Raw genomic sequence first — 27,621 nt, 5'->3', positions numbered from 1 at the left:
TATACATTGGCCAACAAATATATAAAGAAATAATTTCATGCATAACTGAAAATTAAAGCAAGATAGAAATTTTTACTTATTAAACTAGTAAAAATGGAAAAAGTGAATAATGCTTGCTATTGAGTTCATGGGAAAACAGGCACTCTCATACATTGAGTCTAGAAGTAGTAAATGGAACCACCTCTTTGGAAGGGAATTTGGCAGCCTTACATTTTAGAAGTGTGTATTTATCTTTTAACGCACTGCAACAAACGTATCTGATGACACAGCCATTTAATTCTGTATAAAATGCATTGTTTCACTGCAGCATTGTTTATAATCCCAAAAAACTAAAAGACCTGTAAAGAACCTATTCATCTACAAGGCTGTGTTCTGGTCATGCAATGTAACACAATACAGTAATTTAAAATAATGAAGGAGATCTCTGAGAGCTGATGTACATAGACATTCAAGAGAGAATGTTAGGTGAAAACAAACAAACCAAACTGCAGACAGCATATTAAATGTGAATCCCACTTGAGGTTTTCCACAACAATAAAACCAGGATAGGATAATAAAACTGTTGTAAAGATTAAATGACAATGCTGGTGATCTATGTAAAGAGCTCAAAAAAAGCAAAGAATAAGGGTTCAAAAAATACAAAGTAGTTCTGTCTGGAAAGAGGGAAAAGAAAATTTTCACTTTCATCTTAATTTTTTTAACCGTAAACATGTTTTTTTTTAAATTAAAACTTTTAAATGAACAAATAACAAATAGCAGGCATTTTTATCTTTAAAGTGATTAACTGATTTCTCTCCCTCTTCACGCTCTTCACTTCTTTTTAATCTCTTGTTCATGCCTTTAAATTACCATTAGATTTTACATGCCTCAGCAGGGCAGAATGATTTTGTACACAGTAGGTACTCAGTAACTGAATCTAATTTCTCTCTCCCTCTTCAATTCTTTTTAATCTCTTATTTGTGTCTTTAAATTACCATTAGATTTCGCATGCCTCAGCAGGGCAGAATGATTTTGTACACAGTAGGTACTCAGTAACTGAATCTAATTTCTCTCTCCCTCTTCAATTCTTTTTAATCTCTTATTTGTGTCTTTAAATTACCATTAGATTTCACATGCTTCAGCAAGGTAGAATGATCTTGCACACAGTAGGTACTCAATAACTGAATCTAATTTCTTACCAAAGTAGGATATTTGTAGTGCTAAATGGGAAAAAAGTTATACTCCTCTTAGTAAACTACTAAATAAATATATACTTGAATGAGTTCCTTTAATATATTCAGTGGAATTATCTTCTGTAGCTGAGTAATATAAAAACCCTTATTTGATTTTATACTTACAGCTTCCAAGCTCTCTTTTTTCATGTTCAATGAGTCTAGTTGTTGCTGAAGCGTGTCTAACTCCTAAGAAAAAGGAAAAAAGTAAATATACATAAGAGTAATATATAGAATAATTTGTTTCTTAGCTTTTCGTATATGGATGTGACAAAGTAAATTTTATAAACACATCCAATACTTGCTATTGACTAGAATTTATTAACATTATTTCTATTTCTGCCAGTTTCTTTCATTATTCCCCAAAACTTGTCATGATCTACCTTTAAAAATACTTTATGAGCTTGTCAAAGGTAGCCAAATCTTTTCACAATGAATCATCACTGCCGTTTTGAAAGTATTTAAATATCAGGAGCCTTCAAATTAATGTTATTGTTTAAAGTTATGATTTTTAACTTTGATTTTTTAAAACCATGTTTCCATATCTTTTGCCTAATTTCTTTTAGAGCCAAGATATATAGTAATTTATATGGCTCATTCCTACAGACAAGACTTTCAAGCTATTTACTTATTCAAAAACCACGGGCAAGATTAACTGTATTTTGATGGTACTTCAGCATTTCTGTAATACTCTTTCTTCAGTGTTTCATTGTATCTTATGAATCCTGACTAAAATAGAAAGTTATATTAAATTGTCAATGAAGTAATATCTGAGAAACCAGAACTACATTCAATTTTGGCATTTATGGGGACTAATTCTCTGTTAACTGTTTAGTTAAGGGTTATCTTGGTATATAAGGGCACTAACTTGCAAATCTGAGTCACCACCATCACTGAACGTTGGGAGAATTCTCAATAACCCTTCAGTAGGCTCCCAAATTGCTTATTTAAATACCACGATTAGGAGGCAAGAGCTATTCAAATTAAGGACAGAGAAGTAAAAGATGCATTGTTTATTAGGCAGGGAAGAAAGGAAGTAATTATCTCTATGGCACTGGTATCTGAGGTTTTTTATTATTTCTATTAATAGTTCATTAAAAAAACAAGTGTTTTCATGTATCTATATGACACGCAAAAGTGAAAGATGCATAGAAATGAACAAATAATACAGTCATATTTGGTCATCGTGCAGCATGAGAAAATGAATTTTCTATATTGTACTTCTCAAATTTAAATGTCCATCTATACAAATTATCTGGGGACCTTGTTAAATTAAGATGCTGATCAGTAGGTCTAGTCAAGTTCTCAGGGATGCCAATGCTGCTCATCTTCAGACTATATAGTAGCAAGACTACTATATCCTGTTGAGGAGCAGGATAGTGATTAGTATTACCTGCAACAATTTCTCATTTGTGGTTTTCATTTCTATGTACTTGACTTGTTTTTCAGGAGACATGTTTCTGATAATGCCATCTGCTGCTTGTTTTTCCTGTTCAACTTCTTCTTCTACACTACTAATTTGTTTTTCTTTCCTGAAATCAAAAGTATTCAATATTCCTCTTAATACAGTGAGGGGAATAACATCAATTAATTTTACTCAGGTCACAGTCTCAACTAAATAGGGTAAAGTTATTTAACATAGCTTGTAAATTCTAATAGATGTACAAAAAATTCTATTTGGAGAACAAAGTGGTGGTTGCCAGAGGGAAGAGGGTGGGGCATGGGCAAAAATGGGTGAAGGGGAGTAGGAGGTACAGGCTTCTAATTATGGAATGAAGAAGTCACAGGGATGAAAAGTACAGCATAGGTAATACAGTTAACGGTATTATAATAGTGCTGTATGATGATGGTAACTTGTGGTGAGTGCTGCATAACATATGGAACTGTTGAATCACTTACGTTGTACACCTGAAATTTAAGTTAACATTATGTGCCAACTATACTTCAATAAAAATTAATAAGAAAATCCCTTACACTTCCAAAAAAAGAATTGTCCACATCAACAGAAACTTATTTTACATCTTTCTCTTCTCAGTTCCCAAATCCTTCTATTTCCCTACTATTCATTTTACTTTCTTATAAGAAAACTCAAAGATTATCAGAGAAAATCTTGAAAGCCTTGTACACATGAGGAGGTATTTACACTTTGTCATACCCACAAGACAAAACAATTTTAGAATAGTGGTTTTCAAACATCTTTTAGCTACAGAATTCTTTAACCAAATGAAATTGAAATCTTGTATTGTAGTTAACCATGTAAATGATATAAAGTAACACAGCTCTGACTGATCTGAGAGTAGTGTAATTTGATTAAAAAAAATCATAACTTTAGATTAATAATATATCTTGCTTACCTACTACTTTAATTAAAATGGGTATTCCAAAAGCTATCTACTATATTTTAGCGGTGCAAAATAATGTTAGTGTCTCTGAAAATATAACAGGAATATCACAAGTGTAATCATATAAGAGTAACAGTCACTAAATTAATTACAAATAATAACCATCTTTATCATATAATCACAAGAAATACCAGTGATAAGCCACTTATTACCTAAGGTCAGTTATCAATAGGATAGAATTTTTCTCTAAAATTCTGAAAAAATTCTCTAGAATTTTGAAAAAAAGGAAAAGATGCTAGTTATCACATAAATATTTCAAGATTTACATATAAAAAGACTACTTAAAGATAAATGTTTATTCTCAATATCAAAATTTTGAGTTTCAAAATAGGAGTATTCTACTACTTAATCTTCCACATGTAGTTATCAATTACTACAGGTTTCACAATCACTCTCTAAGTCCTGCAGGTTCACGTATTCCCCACATACTTTTTACACTGCCAGAATAAAGTAATCTACATTCAGAAATTTTTCTACAAACAACATCTCTTAATAACCCAATAAAAGATGAACAAAATCAAACAAACAACATGAAATTTCTATTTATTTTTGTCTATTGGACAAGGAGTAATATCTTCACTTTGAACTTAAATTATTATCATATAACAAATGTGTTTGCTGCTGGATTTATATGGGTTTACGGGCTCAGAACTTTCAAGTAGGAAAGGTCATCAATTTCAATCTCTTTGTTTCATAAATTAAGGATATTGAGGCTCAAGGGAGTTAATCTTTTGGAACTAACTCATTCTGAACTCCATGATTATTTACTATCAACAATGAATCTTAACCATGTTTTTGCCTGATACATCTGGTTACTGTAGTTACACGGGAGCTAGTGTTACACAGTATTCCATTTTACAGAGGGGAAGCTGCAGCACAAGGAAGGTAACTCATTTTTTGAAGGCCATAATATGGCCAGCATTAGGTCTTTTGATCCTTTGAGCACTCTACTCCTATTACAACTTGGCAATAAAACCACCAATGACAGGTCATAAAAATGAATAAACAAAGTTGAAATGGGAATACAAAACTCGGTATCTTTTCAACTTGAATCTTTTTAAATACAAAATACCTTTAGGACTAACTTTAAATCACGTTAACCATGTATCTTTCCAAGTACACATTTTCAATATTATATACTTCAACTTGCAAAGTAAATTTGCTAATATTTACATTTTTCAAGAGTAATTAAGAAACACAAAGGTTAAGCAAAGCACTTTACTTGTTATGCCAAAAAAGTCAAAGATGACTAAGAAATTACTCTTCTAGTCAATCTTTTGCTAAGGAAGTCTAGCTTATTTTTACATCACGTGTTCATTGGGTACAAAGGTTAAAGCATAGTGAAATGCAACCATATGACGTACTTTTTTTTTAATGGTGCAGAAGAAACAGAATAGATTCCTTAGCACGCAAGTCTCAGAGAAAAGAAACAGGTAAAGGTAAGATTCCATATATTTACAGGTTTGATGGTTGCTGGTGAGTTTTAAAAAAACAAACCATATTTAAGCTTGTTAATCTACAAAAATCTTTAATATGGGGTGTAAGAGCAAAAAATATAATTATATCTTCATATAATCTACCTTAGAAATATAAACCTGGGGGACGCCTGGGTGGCTCAGTTGGTTAAGCGGCTGCCTTCAGCTCAGGTCATGATCCCGGCGTCCTGGGATCGAGTCCCACATCGGGCTCCTTGCTCAGCAGGGAGCCTGCTTCTCCCTCTGCCTCTGCCTACCACTCTGTCTGCCTGTGCTCATGCTCTCTCTCTAACAAATAAATAAAATAAAAATCTTTAAAAAAAAAAAAAAAGAAATATAAACCTGGGATGTGGCCAAAAAATCTTTTCCAAATAAATTTATAATGTAATATAATTAATTTTCTTTTGAAAAAAGGTTTCATCTAATCAAATTTATAAGATCTTTTTATTCTGAAATATGCTAATCACAGAGCATTCTGAAAGTGACATTAACATAAAAGCAAATTTACAAGGTGAAAAAAGACGAAAATTATAAGTAACTATGTTTGGAGAATGAAGAGATAGAAAGCATACACTTGATGATTGAAGATGACGGTAGGAAGTGTTTGAAAAAGAGCTGATGGCTCTCATCTCCACAGTTTTAAGTCAACAGATTATATCAATAGACAATATCTAAAAATGAAAAACCATAAAATAGCAATATAAGCATATACTTAAACATGTACATATACATATATAGTCTTGACTTTCTTTGACGCACATATATTAAAATTTAAAAATATATAATCACTTCACTTGTTTCAAAGTTCATTTCAATCGATCCAGGAACTAATGAGACATTCAAAAAATACTTTTATTTGCCAGGAACTTTCCAGTTTAAGATTAGAGTGCGGGGAGGGTAATAGAATATGTACTTGTTTCACATTTTGTATGTTTTAAGAAAAAATGGATTTACAAGAAGAAAAAAGGAAATTAAAATATTCTCAATATAAAGTTCTTCTCTATTGAGACGAAAATACTCTGTTTTCTAACAGGCCTGCGATATGAAAACTACATGCATCACAACCTTGTTTTGGCCCCTCTCTATGCTATTATTATCAGACGAAAGCCAGTCTTCTAAACCAGTAAGTTTTTACAATCAAGGTGGTGAAAATATTTTCAAAGGTATACTGGGGCGCCTGGATGGTTCAGTAGGTTAAGGCCTCTGCCTTCGGCTCAGGTCATGATCCCGGGGTCCTGGGATCGAGCCCCCCATCGGGCTCTCTGCTCAGCCTGCTTCCTCCCTCTCTCTCTCTCTCTGCCTGCCTCTCTGCCTACTTGTGATCTCTGTTTATCAAAAAAAAAAAAAAAGTATACTTTATGTACATTTAGTAAAATATGCCAAGGCAATTAAAGCAAAAAAAAAAAAAAAAAAAAAAAAAAAAAAAAACACCTGAACTATCAAAACTAATTGGTTAGCTATATATATTCAAAATCTGTGGTATGTGAGCTAGATTCTAATTTGACAAACACAGTCTTCATTTTATTTAAACTAAATTCTTTAATGGTTGGTTAAAGAAGTCTGTAAATTTTCACTATAAAATCTGAGATTAGTTTCAGGATATAAATACCAGTCTTTTATGTTTTATTTATTTTTATAAGTAATCTCTGTGCCCAAAATGGGGCTCAAACTCAGTACCCCGAGGCCAAGAGTCATACATTCTACCGACCAAGCCAGGCAGGCACCCCTAAACACCACTCTTTAAAATGTAGGGAGTTGGGATGCCTGGGTGGCTCAGTGGGTTAAGCCTCTGCCCTTGGCTCGGGTCATGGTCTCAGGGTCCTGGGATCAAGCTTCTGGGATCAAGCTCCGCATCAGGCTCCCTGCTCAGCAGGAAGCTCTCTGCCTGACTTTGCCTGCTTGTGATTTCTGTGATATAAATAAATAAAATGTTTAAAAAAATAAAATGTAGGAAGTGTTTTTTAAAAATTAAATATTTATGAAGAAAATTATTATTGTTGAATTACTATTATTATGGGAAAAATTATTGTTGTTGCATTACTATTATTACTATTATTATTATTATAGCATTACTATTTTCAGTAGTATTCAGGAGACCATACGTCCTAGTAAGAATATAGTATTGCATTACTATTATTATTATAGTCAAAATAAGAACTATTTTTGTGGATCTGCAGCCACATAAGAAAAGTACTCATGTTGGCTGGCTCTTAAATTCATATGGTTCAATTTCCATTATAAAGTAAATATTTCCTGGGGGCACCTGGCTGGCTCAGCAAGTAGAGCATCTAATTTTTGATCATGGGGTCATGAATTCAAGCCCCACACTGGCTATAGGGATTATTTTTAAAAAATTAATATTTCTTTTTAAATGCCAAACTTTGAGCTGTTAACCCTATATACAGTTATATATTGAGTATTACTTCTTATTTACTGTTGGTAGCTCTGATTTTTAAAAACAAATTTTAAAATAATTTCCTCATTATAAATCATATACAAATGAAATACTATATAAGAGAATTATTTGTCATGTATTTCCACATATGTAATGAAATTATACCCACATTTTTTCTGTAATGAGTATGTAGTAAGAAAAGATTACCTATATGATTAACTAGAATCTCTTTGCTCAGGTACAGGCATCAGAATTTCCTTAATCTTCAGTATTTCATCCCAATGAAGAAATAAAAGTATTTGCTTTACTTTTTTTTACACTGTAACATCAAAATATTAGAGAGGAAATGTTTTTCCAAAACTATTTTCTTCCAGGAGTGTCTAGTGGCTTAGTCAGTTAAGCATCCAACTATTGACTTTAGCTCAAGTCATGAACACAGAATTGTGAGATCTTCCTCTCCCTCTACCCCTCCCCTCTCTAAAAAGAAAACAAAACTATCTCCTTCCAATGTCTAATTGCCTGCATATAAAAATTTGGAAAATTCTGTTAATATTTTTCCTAACTAATGCATTTGTATTTTTTTCTTTTTTAGGAAGTCAAATGTAATTTCACTGAAAAGAATTATTCTTTGATTCCAGCAGATATCAATAAAAATGTTACTATACTTGATCTCAGTTATAACCAAATTACTTTGAATATTACAGACACTAGGGTTCTACGAACATATTTTTTACTCACTGAACTCTATTTGACTGAGAACAATGTCATTATGTTATATAATAATGGCTTTAGTAACCTCTCCAATCTAGAAATTTTAAATATCTGTAGAAACTCCATCCATGTAATTGAACAGGGTGCGTTCATGGGCTTAAATAAACTAAAACAGTTACATCTTTGTCAAAACAAAATATTTCAACTGAATCCTGATGTATTTGTACCTCTAAAAAACCTGATACTTCTGAATCTGCAAGGCAATTTCATTAGCTATTTTGATGTACCACAACTGTTTCATCTGAAATTAATAATTTTATATGGAAATCCATGGAACTGTTCTTGCAGTCTACTGAATTTGCAAAACTGGTTGAACACATCAAATGTGACACTAGGTAAGCTACCATTACTTAATCAAAACCAAATTGTGATTGATTTTTTATTGTCCCACCCCAGGAAAGTCTCTCACTTCATGTTTTAAAGAAAAAGAAACTATTCCTGTTTAAGGGAAGCAGGAAGAAACACTGAAAAGTAATTGTTGAATAGATATTCTTCCTCTGCCTTTTAGGGAAAAAAAAAGAAAAGAAATTTAAATGATTTATATATGCAAGATGATACTGTCACTTCATGTATTAAGTTTATAGTTTGAATATGAATACATAAGAGTAATTTTTTTTTAGTATTTCCTTTTGTTAAGATATCTTGCCAGACAGTAGGTAAAAACAGGTGCCCTATTTTATTAACTGCAAACCATGCTCTGCCTGAGATCAATTTTTGTCACAATCTTAATCATAACATCTTTACTAACACACACTAAACATAAACAGATACTGCATTTAAACTGTATATATCATAAAATAACTTAATAAATAAGAAGGTGAATCTTTCCCTTGTGTTGCTAGGCAAATACAAGTTTCTTATAATCCGTAATAATGACAGGTAGGTATACCAAAAATTTCTAGGTAAAAATAATTATAAAATGCAAGCCAAATAATTTATTAACAATAATAATCCTATTTCCATAATAAATGTTATTCTGATTTACCAGAAAATGAGAACATCACCACGTGCACCTACCCAGATATCCTGATGTTCTACAGTATCAAAACAGTACCTTATAATGCTGAGTGCTACTCGAAATTTCCTCCACCTATAAATGAAGATCTTTATAACCACTTTCAGTCCATTAGCAACTCAACATTTAACAGCTCTTTGAACAACTTAAAAAATTCAGGTAATGTACTGGTTTTGAATATTAATATTGCTGAAGGCAGTATACTAAATAAACTGAAGTAGTTATCATTTTCCTAAATTTTAAATTTCTAGAAACAATGTAAAAGAACAATTTCTCATCTAAACAAAAGATTTACAAAATACTAAGTTTCCAAACTAGGCTCTGCTAGTTACCATTCAAATGCCATTATGCAATTTATTTAACTTTTGAGTCTTAGTTTTGACCAATTAAGTCATGATTCTTTTTTTTTTTTAAGTCATGATTCTTAACAAGTATAAATCAACAATGTTCTTTTGTGAATTGATAAACAATACCTGCAAAGACAAGTAGTTATTTTGGAGTAAAGGTATTTTTTTCAGCACACTATGAAATATCTTGTGGTTTTAGTAACTTTTGCTTAAAGAAAATTATGTTTATTTCTAATGCCAATATTATGGAGTTATTAGGACATACGATTAATGATTATTTTATTTTTGTCAATTTAACAAAATTTCTCTCTCTCTTTCTCTCTCTCTCGTTATTCCAATTAAGAACATACACTTCTTGGAAAAAGCTGGGCTTTTCTGGTTGGTGTGGTGATCACTGTACTGATGACTTCATTCCTCATTTTTGCTGCTATCAAATGCCCAGTATGGTATAATTTTCTGCTTAGTTATAATCATCATCGCTTGGAAGAGCATGAAGCAGAAACCTATGAAGATGGTTTTACTGGAAATTCAAGTTCTCTTTCACAGGTCCCAGATACAAACTCTGAAGAAACTATAGTAATATTTGAAAAACTACATTCATTTGTGGTAGATGACGATGGGTTTATTGAAGACAAATATATAGATACTCATGAATTACATGAAGAAAATTAATTCCCTTAAATGCTTGTTTTTTTAATAAATGTTATCGGTTTACTCACAATTTAGACATAAATGGAGATTAGGCATGTGATATACCAAACTGTGGCTAGTAGACTTTCCTATTAATTGCAACACACAGGAATATCATAAAATCATGTTTTTCTCATTGGTACTGAGCAAGTAGGTCCAAACATAGTAAATGGTATCCTCTGGTAAGCTTACAGGGACAATATTAGCATTACTATTTTCAGTAGTATTCAGGAGACCATACAACCTAATAAGGAAAAGACTTATTAAATTATTTATTAAAATGAACTGATTCTAATATTGGCCCACATATTTGATATAATATATATTAAGTTATAATAAACTTTTATTGAGTAGAATCAGTAAAAAATAAAGTTTTTTTAAAGTCTGCCTCTCAAATAAATAAATAAAATCTTTAGAAAAATTTTTTTAAAAATTAAAGGTTTTGGATTTGTCAAAGTGAAAATGCTTAAACATACAACACACCAAGATTCATTTTATACTCATAGAATGAACTCATGGAATTAGAAAACACTTTTTTAAATGCTTTCTGAATTAGCACAATAAATTTCCTAAAAATTTAGTACCAACTTAAAGCACGGGTACAATGTCCAAGCACAATTCCTAATAAGTTACTACAGACTTGAAAAAAAAAAAAGGTACTACTGCTTTCAGTTATAAAGACCATCACCATAATGCATGATTATCATAACTGAATAGTATGATAAATTCCAAAGTGAGTATCACAAGTCTCCACAAATCTTGTTTTTCAAAATCTGTATTTCTGCCTCTCTTTGGAAGAGTCCTATTCATATGAGTCTGTGCTGGGACAGAGGAATCTTCAGTTGGTCCATAGACAAATGTTTGGGATCCTGTAGATAGAGCAATGTTTCCCAAATTGTTTTCTAGAATATTAATTTCCAGGGAAATGCTCAGAAATATTTATAGGGGGAAAAAACAATACATGGTCAAATTACTATAGGAAATACTGAGTTTAAACAAAGTGAAACAAGAGTCTTTACTATAGGACTTAATTCAAGACTCTAAAAAGCTAAAGTGCTTTCTGCTCTTTAAGAACCAAGTATTAAGAATTTTCCAAACTTACTGGACAACAAAACCCTTTCCTTCAGGTATGTCAATAATGAGTTCATAATACAATAGTGGTCCAAAAAACATAGTTTGGACAACAATGACCTTGAGACTATTAAAGAAAAAGTCTAAAGCCAATTATTTACTAATTTCCTTATAACCACTTGGCTGTAATCATAATTTTAACAATGCAAACAGAGGTGGTTAAGAATTGTAATAAAAATCCATCATTTTTACCTTCCATAGGGGTGAAAAATTAAGTGTATGTATAACTGTTAGAGAAAAGAATATCTCTAAAACACCACAATAAAATATGTTTACGAGTGAAATAATATGATATTTTAGGTTTTCTTCATCATTATACAGGGAAGGGAGTAGTGCCTAGATGTCTATATGGAGCAGGATTGGACATGAGCTGATGGAGCTGGGAGATGGAGCTGATGGAGCTGGGAGATGATATAAGTACAGTAATACTTTTATTTTTGTGTATGTTCAAATCTTTCTATAATAAAGTTTTTAAAATGCATCTGTACTTCATAGTTCCTCAGAAAAAAGAGACTAATGTATATATACATTATATTCTGCAGAGTAGTCATTTTAAAGGTTATATCCATAGTAAATTCAGTTCAAATATCCACTGAGGGAAATAAAAACTGTTTAGGATGATATATACCCTATGAAACAGAACTGACTCACTTATTTATAATGCATATTTGCTTGTATATATAGAAACATGTTTTCAATAAAGGGCAGAAATGTTGTACAAGTAATATTTCCTACTAGATAATATCAATTTTACTTTATTGTTTTAAATCTTGGTTATAATTTTGGAAATATAATTATAAGAGATAATTATGGAACCAAAATGCATCTTTCTCTAAATAATCTATCATTTTACCAAAATATCATTTCCTAATTTAAGAGGTAAATATTAATATTTGAAAAATGTAGTAAAACGTAATATAATTACAAATGAGCAAAGACTACATCTAATCTCTTGAACCTGTAATAACTGAATGTTGGCATATGAAATTGAATTAAAGCTAAGTATAATGTTATAGTAATATACTAAAGGCTGTATACTATAACTAACTTATTATGAATAGATGGTTCCATAATAAACCAGATGGTTTAGTCATACCACGCTAACTGCTCATACTAAAAGAGAATGAAGTTTTTTGGACCTGCATTTTCAAGGTACAGCATTACCAACTCCTTTTGAATGTGTAGTCAAGGTAGACCCTTTGTGTTACTGAGATGTTGGTCATCTCATTAATGCATGAAATAAATCTATTCACCTGCTGCCTATAAAAGTAAACTTCATGAAGATAACTTTTTGTTCTTAATTTAAATTTCTGCTTAAAAAGGTCAGGAGAACGAATTACACTCAGACTCAATTACAAACCAGAGATATTAAGAAACTGCTGACATTTCAGGACAAACCACCATATTTTAAAAACTTATTCCTTAACTAAATGAACCAAATAGACATAAAAGCCTAAAACAGTCTTAAATTTATAATCTGTGAGTTATCTTTCTGGATGAAATATATATAAAACATATACATATAGTATTTATAAATCTGACCTGAATATCATATAACTGCAGATAAGTAATGAAATAAATGAGGACCTTAATGTTCTAAACTCTGTTAGGTGTTCAACGGACTACAGTTCCTTATTTACTTTTTAGGTAACTAAAGGAGTTATTTTATGTATTGTAAATGATACATATTTCCTAAATGGTTCAAAATCAGAACAGTAAAAAAGAAGTTTTCAAATAAGAGCTTGGTCACCATGAATATGTAATTTTCTTCGTAAATGGGAAGAGACTTCCGGTATTTATAATTTTTAAGGCAGCACTTTACAGCAGTATTAAATGATAGATAAGGGAAAAAGAGGTTCCTTTGTTTTTAATCAACAAAAAAATTATATTAATCTTTCAAATGTTTTACCATTACATGTTAACATCTTATTCTTCATCAAATATTTATGTTATATGCATAAGTAACAGGACAGTATATTTGGTGTCACAGAATTTAAGTAATTTTGATTAATTATTACCCTTATTTTCAAAGAGATTAAGACTGTTAAAATTCTGAGACTAAATGTGTATGGGGTGGGAGTATATAAAATAGCTTATGTTTTATGTTTGCATAGATTCAGACAGTATTTAATTACAGCCAAAAATCAATGAAGAATAATTATGTTAACTACTGTAATTATCTGAATATTTATGTCCCTCCAAAATGTGTGTTGCAATCCCAGCCGCAAAGGTAATGGTATTGGCAGGTACAAGCTTTGGGAAGTGATTAGGTAATTAGGGTGGAGCCCTCACAAATAGGATTAGTGCCCTTATTAAAAGAGATCCCACAGGCTCACCTGGGTGGCCCAGTCATTAAGTCATTAAGTGTCTGCCTTCTGCTCATGGCTCACATCATGATCCCAGGGTCCTGCGATCCAGCTCTGTATCAGGCTCCCTGCTCGACAGGAAGCCTGCTTCTCCCTCTCCCACTTCCCCTGCTTGTGTTCCTTCTCACTGTCTCTCTTCCTGTCAAATAAATTTTAAAAAAAAGAAAAAGAAAAAAAAGATGCCAGAGACCCCCTTCTACCATAGCAGTATATAGCAAGAGGTCTGGTATGAACAGGAAGAGGGACCTCACCAGAACGGGACCACATTGCTGCCTTGAGCCTAGACTGTCCAGCCTCCAGAACTGTGAGCAATAAATTCCTGTTATTTATAAGTTACCTAGTTTATGGTATATTGTTATAACAGCCCAAATGGACTAAAACAAGTATATCACATCTACCTATTACCTTTGCAGGCTTTTGTCACTGCCACACTTCCACTTACTTTTTTTTTTTTTTTAAAGATTTTATTTTATTTATTTATTTGACAGACAGAGATCACAGGTAGGCAGAGAGGCAGGCAGAGAGAGAGGAAGGGAAGCAGGCTCCCTGCCGAGCAGAGAGCCTGATGTGGGGCTCAATCCCAGGACCCTGGGATCACGACCTGAGCCGAAGGCAGAGGCTTTAACCCACTTAGCCACCCAGGTGCCCCCACACTTCCACTTATTACCAAAATCAAAATTATTTGCTATTGGATCTTTAACCATGTTATATAAAAAGATGTATACACATATATGCATTAATATAACTTAATTAGAAGTTAAAAACTGAATAATGAAATAATGTAAATAGCTCACTAATAATGTGTGTTGTATTAGACTGGACCTTGAATCTCATAATTTAAATAAGTTAAAAAGCCCAGGTTAAAGTTGTAAATGGTAGAGATGAAGATGTTCTTATCCATCTTAGATTTTGAATTACTTGAAATAGGAGTTTTATTTATCTAGTCTATGAATTAATTTTATTTATCCAGATTTAGGTACTTAATGATAAATGATAGTAATTTTATTTATCCAGGATTTGGGTGCTTAATGGTAAATGAAAACAACAGATGTGTAAACAATAAAATTTGTACTGCAAATATTCAACTTTTCAAAATAAAATGCAAGGGAAGGGGCACCTCGGTGACTCGGTTGAGCTCTTGCTCTCAGCTCAAGGTTTGATCTCACAGTTATGAGTTTGGGCCTGCACTGGGCTCCACATTGGGTGTGGAGCTTACTTAAGAAAAGAAAAATGCAAGAAAAAAAAAGCAAGAGAATTTATAAGGAAATAAATGACTTCAACATTAAACTGCCTAATTCAGCTTCTTAGAAGTGTTTGATTTCTAAATGGATTGTACTTACGCTTGTCTTTCAGTAAATATGATATCCATACTTTGTGTTTCTCGATCATTTTGAGCTTTAAGCTGAATGAAGAGTTAATGGAGAAGTTAGTGATAAAAAATTACTATTAAACTGAACTACTTCTTTAAAAGTTGTTATGAACTAATTGAGAGGTTATTATAATAATCCTAACGCCACATGCAAAGTTAAAAAACAAAACAGTACTTATTTCACTTAACAAACTACAACCCCCAAAAAAGGAAGTCTTTTTCACAGGCAATGTAATCTCACACCAAAAATATTCACTATTCTTTAGTGATCTATCAAATAATCCAATATAAACTTCTTTTATGTAAATAGAATTTCTGAAATTTTTGGATGTTCAATAGTTGATTAGTAGTATGTTGATTTTAGGCCAAACAAATACAAGTTTCATCCTTAAACAGAATTTTACCTGAGTATTACTAATTGACTCTACCTGTGCATATTCAGCCTAGAATTTGGTTCTATCCCAAACAACTGACAGAACACATAAAGAAGTTTCCACATTTTACATGTGGCATTAAAAATATATTTTTTAATTGAGAATTCTGCTGTGTTCCTAAGACTAATTTCACCAAATTGTGTTTTTAGAACCCCAATTTAGAAAAAAAAAGTCATTGTATAAATTCTATACTTTCACAGAATAGTCTGACTGTAAGTTTTAACCTATATCATATGCTATATAAAAATTGTATAAATTATAAATTATATAAACTACAGGCTCTATTTATGTTATTTTCTTCCAAACGTTTGAATCAAAACAAGTTAGCTACTAATATTTCGTTTTCTACCAAAGAATCTAAGAACACTGAACACAAGTTCTCGTTTATCAATCAAAAAGTATTATATCTGGCATCCTATGGTAACTATTTACTTTTCTTTCTTACTTATAGAACTTTGTAAAGATCACATTGTATTTCCAGTGAGTACTCAGCTCCATATGTACAAATATTAAACCAAAAGTATTCCAAACTAATTTATATAGAAGGAAATATAGATGAGACTCCCTAACTAATGCTGTGTGAGAACAGTTCAACCCAGCCTTGCAGAAAGAGACTAAAGCATATATTAGGGAGATCTGATCAAGAAGAAGAAATTTAAAAAGCAACTGAAGGGATGCCTTGCTGGCTCAGTATAGCATGCAACTCTTAATCTTGGGTTTGTGAGTTCAAGCCCCACGTTGGGTGTAGAGGTTACTTAAAAACAAAATCTTTAATAAAAAAAAAAGAAAGCAACTGAGGAACCTCAACTGTAATAATGGTATTTAGAATCAGAATAATACCTATCTGTAAGGTGTGTAATTTCTAGATATATGCTTTGTATTGGAAGATTTGATCTATGTAAGTCTATTGCTTATACTTGTAAATTTTCTTACCATGTTGTAATCATTCATTACTTCTTCCATTTCAGTATTGGTATTAAGTTTATCTACCAACTAAAAACAAAGATACAAAAAAAAAAACACTTTAGTCTTTATAAATTCTCTCTATAATTCATAAATTGGTATTCAGTCTTACGAACAATGCGTAGTCATTTTAAGTGTTAATATTTCCAAGTATTGTATCTTCTAAGATAAAAACAAATATTGAATACTAAGCATTTGGCCAATAAATAAGTCACATTTTTAGGGTGGCAAAGTGAGCAGTAATAAACTACTCTCCCAAAGATCATACACTGAAGAGCTTTGCCTGCTTTGAAAAGATGTCTGACCTTAAAAGAAGTGTCTGAAGAAGACAAAAGTTTGGGGAACCTATGTCTGTCTGTCTCTTTTCCCCGGCAGAGAGGGTATTAACAGATTTATAAATTTATATCAGTGAAAATGCAAAATTATTTTCTTGGTCTTCTAAAAAATAAAAAAAAAACCAAAACCCAACACAGTAAGTAAGGCACCATCAGAACACCAGTAAGCTTATTTCAAAACATCTGGCAATGACAGAAATAGCTAACATATTTAACCTTGTGCCAAACATTATTCTGGGCCTGTTGAATGTATTACACACTTCGCTTACTTTTAACAATTACTTCACAAAGAAGACACTACCCACGTTTTGCAGATAAAGAAATTCATCAAGTTGTGGAGCCAGAAACTGAACAGAAAGGCTACTAAAAGCTAACTATTTGGATATAACTGTTTCTAAAAGACTAAGCTTTACTAACATACTATGTGTTAGTATATGCAATATTTCACTTCTGATATGAATAAGTGCCACTAAGACCTAACATTTGAGATCTTACTATACGTTAGGTATTGGCTAAATGTTTTCCCTCCATTAGGTGTTAGTTCATTATCCTACAAACAACATGTTTTACACATTATTAATAGTATTATATTAAGTAATTTACCTAATACATGCTACTACAACTAAAAACGGCTTTTATCTAATGTATTTCATATTTTATAAAAAAAACTTTCTCAAATTTAGAACAGAACATTTACTGAAAAAATTGCGCTAAATACTAGGCTCTACAAAATGTTCCTTATGGATTTTATATAGTCCAACATATCTGAGAATTACAATATTCCATAAACAGCAAAATGTATGACTACAATATAACAATATCAAGTAGATATAGCATAATTTACCTAGCCATTATGCTAGAATGTTTATTTTATGTAACACTATTTTTTAATCTAAGTGAGATAAAAGTTACCCTATTTAAGTCCAAATGCCATTGCTGTCTAGAGAACCTAGAGGTAGAAGGAAGAAAATTCTGACCCTAGATATTTTCATGGGGCTAAGATCACCCCAAAGACTGGGGCAGTTATGAAGAATGCCAAAGAGACTACTTCTTCAGGAAGTCCACACTGGGAAAAATTCTTGGTGGAACCATATTTATATTACATACTCTATTTTGGCAGAAGGTAACCCCTGTATTTTGAATGGAACATAAGGATGGAGGTAATCTGTGTACTAAGTACTTGAATTTTTAAAATTTCATGATAACCGCTCTCCATAGAAAAGCAAAATGTTTTTTCAAAGAAATAAACTTCAGTAGCCAATAAATTTTAGCTACTTTTAAAATTAATATTTTAATATTGTTAGGGAAAAAATATAGGTGTGTTGCAGTACTTATAAGAAAATATATTTTTTTAAGACTGGAAGAATAGGGGTTAAGATGGTGAAGCAGTAGAAGGTCCCTATGCTTGCCTCATCCCTTGAACACACCTAGATAAATATCAAACCATTCTGAACACCCAAGAAATCGATCTGAGGACTGAGAGGAAAAAACTGCACAACTAAAAAAAAAAAAACAAAAACAAAAAAAACCACACACAAAAAAACTGCACAACTAGAGGGAGAGAGGAAACCACATCTGGAGGCAGGACTCATGGACATGATTTGTAGGGGAAAAGATTCATGGGTACTGTGGAGGGGAGGGAGCCCAGATCATGGAAACAGGGGGATGGGGAAAAGGGAGAGACTGAGAGAGGAAGAGAGAGAGAAGAGAGAGAGGGAGCAGCAAACAGAGGATCACATAACAAAAAGACTTCCCCAAAACCACTGACCAGGAAAATGAGAGGGGCTGATTATCATGAGTTTTTATAATCAGCAGAGCTCAAAGACTGGAGTTTTAGAAGTCTGCACTGTGGTTGGTATGGAGCCTGGCGGGTGCTGTGGTACTCCTGTGGAGAAGGAGGGGAGAGGCTGGGAGCAGACAGTGCAATCCAAGGATCCCAAGACGCACTAGGAGAGATGTTTCCCCCTCCTTGACTGCACTTGGGAGAGATGGCATTGCCTCTCTGGGACAAAAGAGCTAGTGAGCACCAACTCCTTTCCTTGCACCTCAGCAGAGGCAGAGACACCTGATGAGGATGGCTAACTTGGACACCCGCTCTTCACAGTGCTTTACTCCAAACTCCACACTCTATGTTTTGGTGCAACTGCCCTTTTGGGACAAACCAGCAACAGTACAAGCACGGGCAAAAAGACCAGGACAGGTCCACCCACACCAGGTCCCTACAGGTGAGAGTTTTTAAAATTGGGCAGCCTGCCTGGGATAGAACATAAGAGTACTGCACTGCGAGGAGGCGGCGGCTTGGACAGACAGGGTGATAGCACAGATCTGAGGGATGCATGGGACACACAAGGGGAGAATGTTCTTCTGTGAGGGCTTCCCGGACAGCAACAGGGGTGAACTCCCCTCTCCATGAATGAGGTAGAGGGCTGGTGCCATTTTTCTCCCCTACCCATCAGCACGGATTGACTTCAGTGAGCAGCACAGGGCCAAGAGTGGAGGTCTGAGAGCCTTACACCAAGCCCTGCCCCCTGTGCTCTGCAGGTTCTTCTTTACTAGGGCAAGTGTACCTGAGAACCAGAGCATCAGGCCCCTCCCCCAAAAGACCAGCAGAACACCCCTCCCCCCAGGACACACCTAGTCTGATGACCAAAGAGAGCCTCAAAGCTTCAGCTCTAGTGGTAACAGTATCAGGCCTATTTTAACAAGCAGACCAGAGCACACCTAGTTAAAACCTACCACTCTGGCCAAGGTCCAAACACTCCCCACTGCAGGGAAGGAGAAACTCTGCAGAGGACTGACCTGAAGGAAAGAGCAGCCAAAACATAGCAGCAGAGTGCACGCAGCATACACCAGAAACACTTGCTTAACCCCTAAGCTCTGGACAGTACATGACCCCTTCTTAATAAAGCATTACTCTCAGGAGCAGGAAACAGACACAAAAGAAGACAAAGACCTAGAAAAAATACTGAAATGGGAGGAATTCATCCCAAAAGAAAGAATAAGAAAAGGACATGGCCAGGGATCTAATCGAAACAGATATAAGCAATAAACCTGATCCAGAATTTAAAGCAACAATCATAAGAATACTACCTAGGTTTAAGAAAAACATAGAAGACACCAGGGAGTGCCTTACATTGATATAAAAGACCTAAAAAACTAGTCATGCTAAAATAATAAATGCTAAAACTGAGATGCAAAACCGAACAGATATGATGACCACAAGGATGGAAAAAGCAGAGGAATGAAAAAGTGATAAAGATAAAATTAGGGGTTCCTGGGTGGCTCAGTCAGTTGAGCATCCGCCTTCAGCTCAGGTCATGATCCCAGGGTTCTGGGATCAAGACCAACAACCAGCTCCCTGCTCAGTGGGGAGCCTGCTTCTCTCTCTCCCTCTCCTGCCACTCCTCCTGCTTGTGCTCTGTCTCTCTCTTTGTCAAATAAATAAATAAAATTTTTTAAAAAAAGATAAACTTATGGAAAATCAAGCTGAAAAGAAGAGGGAAAGAGAAAAATATTTGATCACAAATACAGACTTAGGGAACTCAACTATTCCATAAAGCGTAATAACATTCTTTCTTTTTTAAGATTTTATTTATTAGAGAGTGACAGAGAGGGAGAGAAAGCATGTGCACACAAGCACAAGCAAGGGGAGCAGCAGGCTGAGGGAGAAGCAGGCTCCCCCCTGAGGAAGGAGCCTGATTCAGGACTTGATCCCAGGACCCTGGAATCATGACCTGAGCCGAAGGCAGATGCTTAGCTGACTGATGAGACATGTAGGCATCCCAAGATTTTATTTATTTGTCAGAGACAGAAAAAGAATAAGCAAGGGGAGAGGCAGCAGAGGGGGAAGCAGGCTCCCCGATGAGCAAGAAGGCTAATATGGGACTCAATCCCAGGACCCTAGGATCAGGACCTGAACTGAAGGTGGACACTTAAGCAATGGAGCCACCCAGGAGTCCCAATAACATTCTATCATAGGAGTCCCAGAAGAAGAAAAGAGGGAGAATGGGGCTGAAGGGGGTGGGGTTATGGACATTGGGGAGGGTATGTGCTATGGTGAGTGCTGTGAAGTGTGTAAACCTGGCGATTCACAAACCTGTACCCCTGGGGAAAAAATATATGTTTATAAAAAATAAAAAAATTTTAAAAAAGAGCCAGAGTAGCCACACTTATATCAGACAACTAGATTTTAAATCAAAGACTATAACAAGAGATGAAGAAGGGTACTATATCATAATTAAGGGGTTTATCCAACAAGATCATCTAACTATTGTTAATATTTATGCTTCCAACTTGGGAATACCCAAATGTATAAAACAATTAACAACAAACATAAAAAAAAAACCCTCATTGATAATAACACAATAATAATAGGGGACTTTAACACCCCACTTACAGCAATGGACAGATCATCTAAGCAGAAAACAAGGAAACAACAGCTTAAATGACACACTGAACCAGATGGACTTAACAGATATATTCAGAACATTCCATCCTATAGCAGCAGAATATACATTCTTTCCAGGGGCGCATGAGATATTCTCCAAAACAGATCACATACTGGGTCACAAATCAGGGTTCAACAAGTACAAAGCAACTGTTACACCATGTATATTATCTTACCACAGTGCTATAGAACTGGAAGAAGTCAACCATAAGACCATAAGAAAAAACTGGTAAAAACCATAATACATGGAAGTTAACATCCTACTAAAGAATGAATGGGTTAACCAGGAAATTAAAGAAGAAATAAAAAGGAAAATACAAGGAAACACATGAAAACACGATGGTCCAAAACCTTGGAGATGCAACAAAAGTGGTCATAAGAGGTAACTATATAGCAGTATAGGCTTACCTCAAAAAACAAGAAAAATTTCAAATATACAACCTAACTTCACACATAAAGGAGTTAGAAAAAGAACAGCCAGTGAACCCTAAAGCCAGCAGAAGAAAGAAAAGCATAAAGATTAGAGCAGAAATAAATGATATAGGGATGTCTGGGTGGCTCAGTCGGTTAAGCATCTGACTTTTGATTTCAGCTCAAGTCTTGATCTCAGGGTCTTGAGACTAAGCCCTGAGTCGGGCTCCATGCTGGGTGTGGAATCTGCTTAGGATTCTCTCTCTGCCTCTCCCTCCGCCCCTCCCTCCACTCATGCTGTCTCTCTCTCTAAAAAAGGAAGGAAGGAAGGAAGGAAGGAAATAGAAACAAAAGGAACAGTAGAACAGATCAGTGAAGCAGGTTCTTTGGGAATTAATAAAACTGATAACTCCCTAGCCAGACTTACCAAAAAGAAAAGGAAAAGGACCCAAATAAACAAAATCACAAATGAGAGAGGCTAGATCACAACCAACCCACGGTAATACAAACAATTATAATAATACTATGAAAAATTATATGCCAACAAATTGGGCAATCTGGAAGAAATGGATAAATTCTCTGAAACATATCAACTACCAAATCTGAAACAGGAACAAACAGAAAATTGGAACAGTTTGAAGCAGCAAAGAAAATGAAGCAGTAATCAAAACTCTCCCAACAAACAAAAGCCCAGGGCCAGATAGCTTCCCAGGGGAATTCTACCAAACCTTTCTTTTTATTATAATTACTGGATATTATTATATCCACTTAGTTCTTTTCTTTTTTTAAGATTTTATTCATTTATTTGCCAGAGAGACAGAGAGAGCAAGCACAAGCAGGGGGAGCTGCAGGTAGAGACGGAGAAGCAGACTACCCACTCAGAAGGGAACCGGATGTGGAGCTCAATCCCAGGACCCCAGAACCCCAGGACTATGACCTGAGCTGAAGGCAGATGCTGGAGCCACCCAGATGCTCCTCTACCAAACATTTATTTATTTATTTATTTATTTATTTAAAGATTTTTTTTATTTGACAGAGAGAGAGATCACAAGTAGGCAGAGCAGTGGACAGAGAAAGAGGGGAAAGCAGGCTCCCCGCTAATCAGGGAGCCTGACATGGGGCTCGATCCCAGGACCCTGAGACCATGACCCGAGCCGAAGGCAGAGGCTTTACCCACTGAGCCACCCAGGCGCCCCTCTACCAAACATTTAAAGAAGAGTTAATACCTATTCTTCTCAAACTATTCCCCCAAAATGGAAATGGAACAAATACTTACAAATATACTTACAATACTTATAAACTATGAGGCCAGAATTACCCTGATTTCAAAACCAGACAAAGATTCCACTAAAAAAGAGAACTACAGGCCAATATCCCTAATGAATGTGGATGCAAAAATTCTCAACAAAATACTAGCAAATCAAATCCAACAGTACACTGAAAGAATCATTCACCATGTGAATCCCACCATTTTTTTCCATTGCATAATGGAAAATCCCAAGTGGCATTTATTCCTGGGTTACCAGGGTGGTTCAATATTTGCAAATCAATCAACATGATACAGAAGGTTAGTATCCCAAAATCTATAAATAAATGAATTCAGAAAAAAAAAAAAAAAATGAATTGAGGGCGCCTGGGTGGCTCAGTTAGTTAAGCATCTTTCAGCTTAAGTCTTGATCCCAGGGTCCTGGGATCGAGTCCATCATCAGGCTCCCTGCTCATTGGGAAGCCTGCTTCTCTCTCATCCTCTGCCTCTGCCTGCCACTCCTACTGCTTGTGCACTCACACTTTCTCTCTCTGTCAAATAAAGAAATAAAATCTTAAAAAAAAAAAAAACTTATGAATTTAATCCCCAAAAAACAAAGAATCCAGTTAAGAAAAAGGCAGGAGATATGAACAGACATTTTTCTAAAGAAGAGAGATGGCTAACAGACACATGAAAACATGCTCAACATTACCTATCATCAGGGAAATACATATCAAAACTACAAAGAGATACCATCTCACACCTGTCAGAATGGCTAAAAATAACAACATAGGAAACAACAGAGGTTGGTGAGGATGCGGAGAAAATGGAAGGCTCTTGCACTGTTGGTGGGAAAGCAAACTGATGTAGCCACTCTGGAAAAGAGTATGGAGGTTCCGCAGAGTTAAAAATAGAATTACTCTATGATCCGGCAATTGCACTACTAGATACTTGCCCAAAGGATACAAAAGCACTGATTTGAACGGACATATGACCCCAATTTTATGGCAGCACTATCAACAATAGCCAAATTATGGAAAGAGCACAAATGTCCAACGACTGAGGAATGGATATTGCCTGATGGATAAAGATGTGCTACACACACACTCGCGCGCGCGCACATGCTGAAATATTACCCAACCATAATAAAGAATGAAATCTTGCCATTTGGGCTGACATGTATGGAGTTAGAGTGTATTATGCTATGTGAAGTAAGTCAGTCAATAAAGACAAATACCACATGGTTTCACGCATACGTGGAATTAAACAAACAAACAGGGGAAAGAAAAAAAAAGAGAGAGAGAGAAGCAAACCATAAAAGAGACTCTTTTTAAAAAATATATATATATATATTTTTAAAGATTTTATTTATTTATTTGACAGAGAGAGATCACAAGTGGGTAGAGAGGCAGGCAGAGAGAGGGGGGAGTAGGCTCCCCGCTGAGCAGAGAGGCCCGTGTAGGGCTTGATCCCAGGACCCTGGGATCATGACCTGAGCCGAAGGCAGAGGCTTTAACCCACTGAGCCACCCAGGCGCCCCCCATAAAAGAGGCTCTTAATGACAGAGAGCAAACTGTGGGTTGATGGAGGGAGGTGAGTGGGAATGGGCTAGACGGGTGATGGATATCAAGGAAGGCAGTTGTGATGAGCACTGGGTGTTATATGTGAGTGATGAATCACTAAATTCTATTCCTGAAACTAACATTACACTGTATGTTAACTAACTAGAATTTAAATAAAACTATGAAACATTAAAAAAAAGAGACTGGCAGAATATATATCAATCTGTTAAACCAAATTATTTCTGGGTAGGGAAATGAGGGAAAAAGAAAAGTGATACTTTAATCATACACTTACCCTGATTTCAATCTTTTACCATAAACATGTATTCATATAGTATTTGGTATTTAAAATAATATATTTTTAAAGTAGCAAAAAGCAATAAAAATCTTCAAAAAATCTAAGAAAAGAGAAAATACCATGTTGTAGTCTGCTAGTTGTCCTTGAAACTCTTTGATTTCAACAGCTAAAGTCTCAGCTCTGCAAGCATAAAACAAATATTCATAAACACATAAGAGCACTACAAACATTATGTATAACTATAAATTCATTATTAAACTTCTGAAATTACATTAAATGTTGCCTATTAATAAGAAAGTTCTTGTATAATTTTAACTCCAAAACTACTTACCTCTTTTCATATGACAAATATACTGAATTCTCTTGATTGTACATTTCTATCTCTTTCTGAAGTTTATTAATTTCTGTTGTAAGTTCACTTATTTTACTTCTAAATGAAAAGAAACAAGAAAGTGAACAATACTTCTAAAACAGAAAAGAGCCTTTCTAGTCAAACAAAACAAACTTCTCATAAATGTGTAACAATATAAATGGTTTTGTGAAATTTCACTAAAGAAAGAAAAAAAATTTATGTGGTTTAACTAAGAATGAGGCATATCCCAACTTTGACAAGAAACTGAAAGAGAGGGCACCTGGGTGGCTCAGTTGGTTAAGCAACTGCCTTCAGCTCGGGTCATGATCCTGGAGTCCTAGGATCGAGTCCCACATCGGGCTCCCAGCTCCATGGGGAGTTTGCTTCTCCCTCTGACCTTCTCCCCTCTCATGCTCTCTCCCACTCTCTCTCTTAAATAAATAAATAAAAAGAAACTGAAAGAGATTCTCTAATCATTAAGATGAATTAGGACCAGAATGTAAGCCTGGTCAAACTAATAATCTTTAGACAGAAGTAGATACTTAATTGTCACCCTTACAGCTCCTGCTACCCTCTAGGACAGGGCTTCTCAAAAGCAGCACTACTATATTTTAGGTCATTAAAGAATAGTCTGGCAGTCTGGCAGTTATGAAGGGGCTATCCTGTCTACTGTAGGATATTTAACAGTATTCCTGGTCGAGGTATTGGTAGCACAACCCCTCAACCCCAGTTGTGACAACCAAATATGTGCCTAAAAATTGTCAAATATTCTCTAGGGGGCAAAATCACTGCCAGGTGAGAACCACTGCTATAGCATTGAACAGTTACATGAATAGCTAGAACTATTCTTTAATGCAGAAGCACAAATCCTGGAGAAGCAAGGAAATGCAACTATGAAAAATAGTTCTATATCTTTTTCTTCTTTTAATTAAAAAGTGGCTGGATATTAAGAGATGCTATACAACTGACGGTCTCACTACTTTTTTTTTTTTTGCTGATGTTAGTTCAGCTTAATGCTAACTAATGGACTGATGGGGAAAACCTACACTTCTCTTTATTGACTTCTAGAAGTTTGAGAATCATAAACGATCCTGATAATGAAGTAATGAAAGAATCCAAAGAACTGAGAAAGAAAACAGAACTTTTAGGACATGATAGAAGTATGGATCAAATGAAATGGAAATAAGAGAAAAAGAAGATCTAGATGAGCCAAGAAGAAAACAAAGTAAAATGGGAAAATAGAGTAGGACATCTGAACAAGAAAAAGGCAGATTGAGAAAAAGAAAAAAGTTCTCAATTTAGAGCTTCATACTTAAGAGCAACATAATAAACCTTCTGAATTAATTAAAATTAGGTCACACTTGTAGCAATTGACCAAATATACATTTATGTAAAAACCTACACTAGTTAATAAATCATAAATAAGTATAAACATTTTCCTTTTCTTATTAGATGCAACTAGTGACATGTCAGTGGTATGAATAATATATTCCAGAGAATTAGTGAGAAGAAGCATGAAAGATTATTCTTATCATTATAACAACAATAGTGAACTTGACATAAATAGTTCATCTACATGCAAATACATTAACAATTTAAAATCTCGGGGTGCCTGGGTGGCTCGGTGGGTTAAGCCGCTGCCTTCGGCTCAGGTCATGATCCCAGGTCCTGGGTTCGAGCCCCACATCGGGCTCTCTGCTCAGCAGGGAGCCTGCTTCCTCCTCTCTCTCTGCCTGCCTCTCTGCTTACTTGTGATTTCTCTCTGTCAAATAAATAAATAAAATCTTTAAAAAAAAAAAAAAAAAAAATCTCAGCCTAACTGTATTATCATATATATTTTGTAACACAGCCAAATTAACCAGAAATTATATCAGAAGACAAAATAATTCTTAGAAATCAAAAGATACCTAATTATCTTAATACAGAGTTAAAACTTCACAACCATACATAGGGAAAAACATACCGAAGAAGCCCAAGATAGTAAGATTTGTCTAAAATTTGCCTCTGGGGACCTAAAAAAAAAAAAGTTTTTAATTATTACTGTTCAGTTTGGAAATGCCACCAAAATAGCAAACCAAAGCACAACCATAGTTATATTCCACCATTCTGATAGTCTTTATTTATGCCCCAATAAAGTTGATAATCAAGACAAGTCATTAAAATCGTAAAGAACACTGGGGCACCTGGCTGGGCCAATCAGGAAAGCATGTGACTCTTGATCTCAGGGTAAAATGAAAAGAGAATATCTCAGAATCATGTCATAATGGAAACTTGAATTAAGACCAGAAAAATGGGACTAGAGTTAGGGCTGTTAAGACAGCAGACTCTATAGGTCAGGTTAACCGAATGCAAACTGAGAAAGTCTAGAACAGGTTTATCCAAGAGAACTTTCTGCAACAGT

At 34.5% G+C, this 27,621-nt stretch overlaps 2 protein-coding genes across 5 annotated transcripts in view; one reads left to right on the top strand and one right to left on the bottom strand.

Moving 5' to 3' along the window:
• IFT74 (intraflagellar transport 74) overlaps window positions 1-27,621 on the bottom strand; it is a 92,101-nt gene that overhangs the window by 58,126 nt on the left and 6,354 nt on the right. For all 3 annotated transcript variants that reach the window (XM_047699310.1, XM_047699311.1, XM_047699312.1), the window contains exons 4-10: window positions 27,184-27,232; window positions 25,200-25,298; window positions 24,988-25,048; window positions 16,540-16,599; window positions 15,144-15,205; window positions 2,605-2,743; window positions 1,338-1,400 (exon numbers count right to left, since the gene is read on the bottom strand). In XM_047699310.1, coding sequence (XP_047555266.1) covers window positions 1,338-1,400; window positions 2,605-2,743; window positions 15,144-15,205; window positions 16,540-16,599; window positions 24,988-25,048; window positions 25,200-25,298; window positions 27,184-27,232 — 533 coding nt within the window. The remainder of the gene's footprint in view (window positions 1-1,337; window positions 1,401-2,604; window positions 2,744-15,143; window positions 15,206-16,539; window positions 16,600-24,987; window positions 25,049-25,199; window positions 25,299-27,183; window positions 27,233-27,621) is intronic.
• LRRC19 (leucine rich repeat containing 19) lies at window positions 4,951-11,254 on the top strand. Of its 2 annotated transcripts, none has more exons than XM_047699313.1 (5): window positions 4,951-5,052; window positions 6,122-6,211; window positions 8,076-8,589; window positions 9,243-9,428; window positions 9,960-11,254. In XM_047699313.1, exons 2-5 carry the CDS (start codon window positions 6,131-6,133, stop codon window positions 10,286-10,288), a joined length of 1,110 nt encoding a protein of 369 aa, XP_047555269.1. In that variant the 5' UTR covers window positions 4,951-5,052; window positions 6,122-6,130; the 3' UTR covers window positions 10,289-11,254. The 2 variants fall into 2 exon arrangements, with proteins under 2 accessions (XP_047555269.1, XP_047555270.1); XM_047699314.1 differs by having other exon boundaries at window positions 5,003-5,046.

This window comes from Lutra lutra, chromosome 13 (genome assembly GCF_902655055.1).
Source record: "Lutra lutra chromosome 13, mLutLut1.2, whole genome shotgun sequence".
NCBI lineage: Eukaryota > Metazoa > Chordata > Mammalia > Carnivora > Mustelidae > Lutra > Lutra lutra.
Note: the sequence above shows the minus strand (reverse complement) of the source record. Positions and strands in the feature narration are given on the sequence as shown.

Coding starts and splice junctions, on each gene's coding strand:
- LRRC19 (XM_047699313.1), top strand. CDS start 6,131: ATGAAAACTACATGCATCACAACCTTGTTTTGGCCCCTCTCTATGCTA. Junction 6,212..8,075: donor AAAGCCAGTCTTCTAAACCA/GTAAGTTTTTAC, acceptor TTTCTTTTTTAG/GAAGTCAAATGTAATTTCAC. Junction 9,429..9,959: donor GAACAACTTAAAAAATTCAG/GTAATGTACTGG, acceptor ATTCCAATTAAG/AACATACACTTCTTGGAAAA.